Source organism: Spodoptera frugiperda, chromosome 4, assembly GCF_023101765.2.
Source record: "Spodoptera frugiperda isolate SF20-4 chromosome 4, AGI-APGP_CSIRO_Sfru_2.0, whole genome shotgun sequence".
Classification (NCBI taxonomy): domain Eukaryota; kingdom Metazoa; phylum Arthropoda; class Insecta; order Lepidoptera; family Noctuidae; genus Spodoptera; species Spodoptera frugiperda.
Genome location: NC_064215.1, coordinates 3,808,030 through 3,811,804, shown reverse-complemented (window position 1 = coordinate 3,811,804; position 3,775 = coordinate 3,808,030). Strand labels below are relative to the sequence as shown.

The 3,775-nt window shown below is 32.1% G+C and overlaps 1 protein-coding gene across 1 annotated transcript; it reads right to left on the bottom strand.

Moving 5' to 3' along the window:
• Positions 1-1,372: 1,372 nt before the first annotated feature.
• LOC118272622 (three prime repair exonuclease 2-like) lies at positions 1,373-3,129 on the bottom strand. The gene has a single exon (XM_035589240.2). It carries the CDS (start codon positions 2,509-2,511, stop codon positions 1,735-1,737), a length of 777 nt encoding a protein of 258 aa, XP_035445133.1. The 5' UTR covers positions 2,512-3,129; the 3' UTR covers positions 1,373-1,734.
• Between the last annotated feature and the right edge of the window lie 646 nt (positions 3,130-3,775).

Here is a 3,775-nt window from a genome sequence, read left to right as displayed (position 1 = left end):
ACTGAGTGTTACCAAGTGAATTATGACTTAGTAAAATCACAGAGTGCCATGCTAGTTCATAACTTTTTAGTGCCACTGATGATATCAGTATTTGAAACAGCAAGTTTTAAATGGCAGATTTTTGGACTGCACTATTTTTAGAAAAGATAAGAAATGACATATCCTAGCAAAAAACGAGTGAGTCTTATCAGCCTAACTATGAGCAAATACTTTGGTTTGTGGCAACACTACTATAAATGTCAATTGACGCTCGTTTCCATCGACTTATTTATTGTAGTCTGCGATTGAGATTGATACTTGGTTTAAAATTAAACTACATAGTTTAAAGCGGAAAATTTTTATTTATGAATTTGATACAAATAATTCTGTCTTTTATTGAAAAAAAAAACAAATAATTTTTACCTTGATTTCACTAAAATTTTATTAGTAAATTCTCAGGTTATTCATTCGTCTGTCGTTCATTACATTTTATTACAATAATTTTATTTAATAATGTATCAATCGAATAGTCAGAGATAGTAAATATAAATAGAGTGTAAAAAGTTATTATGAATCACCAGAATAGCAAAAGATGAATTTCAAGTTGTAAGACTCTAACCAGTTACCATCGGAGGACGATACTCAAATTAACAGTCTACATTCTGGCATTGTAATAAATAAACTTAATGCAAATAAATGCTTTTCTTAAAATGCTATTTTTTGTGATAAGTTTTGGCGTTCCATTGTCTCTGCCTACCCCCATGGGAGACAAGCGTGAGGTTATGTATGTATGTATGTATGTATGTATCAAAATTGTCAACTCGTAGTATATAGGGTGTCCACATGATAATCAGTGGTGCCATCATTTTTGCTTGCTTTTCTCTGATTCAATCCTGGGTTGAGTAAAGTAGAATACCTGTTTTTTTTTTATTTTTTAGTAATATTTACAGTCTAGAATACTGAGTACACAAATTCTAATCTCTACAAAACAAGTTGCAATGTAATTATTTTAGATGGCGCCACTGTAACAAGTTGTCTTTCTTTATAAATTCAATGTGATATGATGATAAACAAATCTTGAGATCTTGCAATCTTTGTGGGATGGACAATCTTCATAACTGGTTACATTTCAAAACACATTGAATTTCTTTAAATATTAAGAAAACTTGACAAAATTCCATAAATCTGGGTAGGTCTTCTGATCTGACCATTTTGAGACCTAAGTTTTATTTTCTGTATTTAGTTGGGCCATAGAGTTCTAGTATTATAGAATCTATACTGTATATTTCCTTTAGGTAGTCTTTACTTCAGCGTTTGCTATTTACTTTGTAGTGTTTAACAAGAGTGCAATGTATCTAGTTAGTTAAACTGAGAGGTAAATGAAACATTCAGATAATAATCACATTAGATTTATAATCATCACATTAGAAATTAAATTTCAGGCACTATGTACTTAGTACTTACTAAATATAAACAATCATTGTAGGTGGTACAAAACAGGTAAATTCAGCCAAGCAAGTGCTAAGGCAACTGGCATTTAATGCAATCATCATTAATATACTTAAAGTTACATTCTTATAATTATTGATATAACTAATTAACAATTACATAAAATCTAAACAAGAAATTTGTTGTACTTACTCAACTAAGTAACACAATTTGGAAACATCAAGTTTTACATACAAAATATGAGAGCTTTAAGTGAACAAAAAATTTTAATTCTGTCTAAATATTTTATAGACATTGTGTTTGATATTACAATTTATTAGGCATTGCAGAAAAAAGGCTTTGGTTGTTTTCAAGCCATGACAAAAATTGCTCCTTTTTTGAAAGCACCATTCTCATTAGCATGATGCAATGGTTCTCAGCCGTGTTAGACTCCAATTCCTCCCGATCTGATTCCTTTAAAACCTTATTACCAACATCACTTATGTTTTTATAATCATTTATGTGCGCTCTCATACCCACCAGGTCAGAATCACTTCCTTTCATAATATGAATATACTGTTGTTTAGCTTTTGAAATGGTGTTTTTCTTAGGTTTTTTACCAACTTTCACTTTCACATACTTTGTGCTGCCACTTTTTTCTGATTCCAGTATTTCAAGAAAAGCGTACAGGCTGTCTGTGCACACTATGTCTTTACATAGCTGTACACCAAATTCATTTAGATGCTGCACAAGTAGCGGGTAGTGGAACTTAAAGCCATCATGTGCTATGAGACACACAGGGGCTTCCAGACCATCTATAAATGCTTTGATAAGTTGGCACACTTCCAAATTGAATGTTGCTTCATTCTTTAGTAGATCTCCTGTCAATCCTGTCTCTGGTGCATTTTGATTCAATGAAGATTTGGGATTGAAGCACATCTGTAGCTTATGTTGGATACGGGGATCTTCTTGGTCTTTTTTCTTTTTCGCTATGTGTGAATGTTTTATAGCTAACATACACAATTCTGTGATTTCAACTTTTCTGTTTGATTGTGGAACACAGTTTGATTGTAAATCAAGGAATACATAAGTTGCTATCGCCATGTTATTCAAACAGAAGTCTTGATGAGAACCTTTACCAAATAATCTTATTGTTTCTTATGAGGAAAATAAAATCACAACAAAGTTTTCCTGAATTAATGAAGTAGCACTTTAATCTTCCAATTATTCTTCTTTTGTCTTTATTATGATAAAGAGTTAGAAAATGTTGGTTTTTCTTCGTCCAATTTATTTAGTACTTAGGTAACATATAAAGTTATGAGAAGGCAACTATTATTCTGGCTCTTAACTTAGTGAATAGCAATGACCGATTGCCTGCCGCGCTAGCGTTTTTGCCGGAGTTGATATTTGATAATAAAGATGTACTCGACTCAATGTTGACCTTGGAGCCAAAATTCCGCCCAAGTGGCACCGGTAGGCCGCTATTCAAATATGTTACCGAATTCGCCACTAGTTTCTTTGTTTTTATTACCTATAATACCATTGTTGTTTTGTTACAAACTATAAATAGACAAATCTTATTATAGTTCCAGTAGTTTAATTATTGACCACCTGAAAGTTTTAATTTAGTAAATTAACGGATAAAAGTAAAACAATAAATTACTATTTGACGGATTTGACGTCACCAGGCGCTTTAGCTCCGCCCTCACAGTGTGCTGAAATTGACTTTGCCTGGAAAAAATAGTTACGTTGTTGTTTATAAAGAGCTATAACTTTATGTAAACATTGAGTTCTTCGCCAATATTAATAATAATTGATTTTGTTATTTCCCTATTATAAACCAGTTTAAAATACCTATATGTCTAATTTGGTTGGCGGGAAAGGTTTGAAACCGAAGCTGTTAAAAATGTATCAAAGAAAAATGCAAATTAAAGCAGAGATGAAACCGCTGAAAGTTAAATTATAGAATGGTCATATAAGGTACCTACATACGAAATGGGTGGCCCTGGTTACAGAGATATTGAAAGGTAAAGAGAGCGTCGAATTTAATTATAATTAAACAAATAAGAAACGAGCGACTTAAGAAAAAACGGATGGATGATTTATGTTGGATGAAAAGCCTTTTAAAGCGAATTAAAATTATAAACTAATGAAAAATATAACATTGCGCCCGTTGCACTAATACCAAGAAACTTTGAATAAGGGCAGGAAGAGCCTAAAGTGATTGCGACTTCCTATTTATTTACAAAATTCCTAGTAGTTAGCACTTAGCAGTAAACCTGTGTTACTGCACGTAGCATAGTAAATTCGCATATAAGCGGATAAGGTATTTTCCTAAATGGACTTTAGCTTTTCTTAGGAAAAGTTT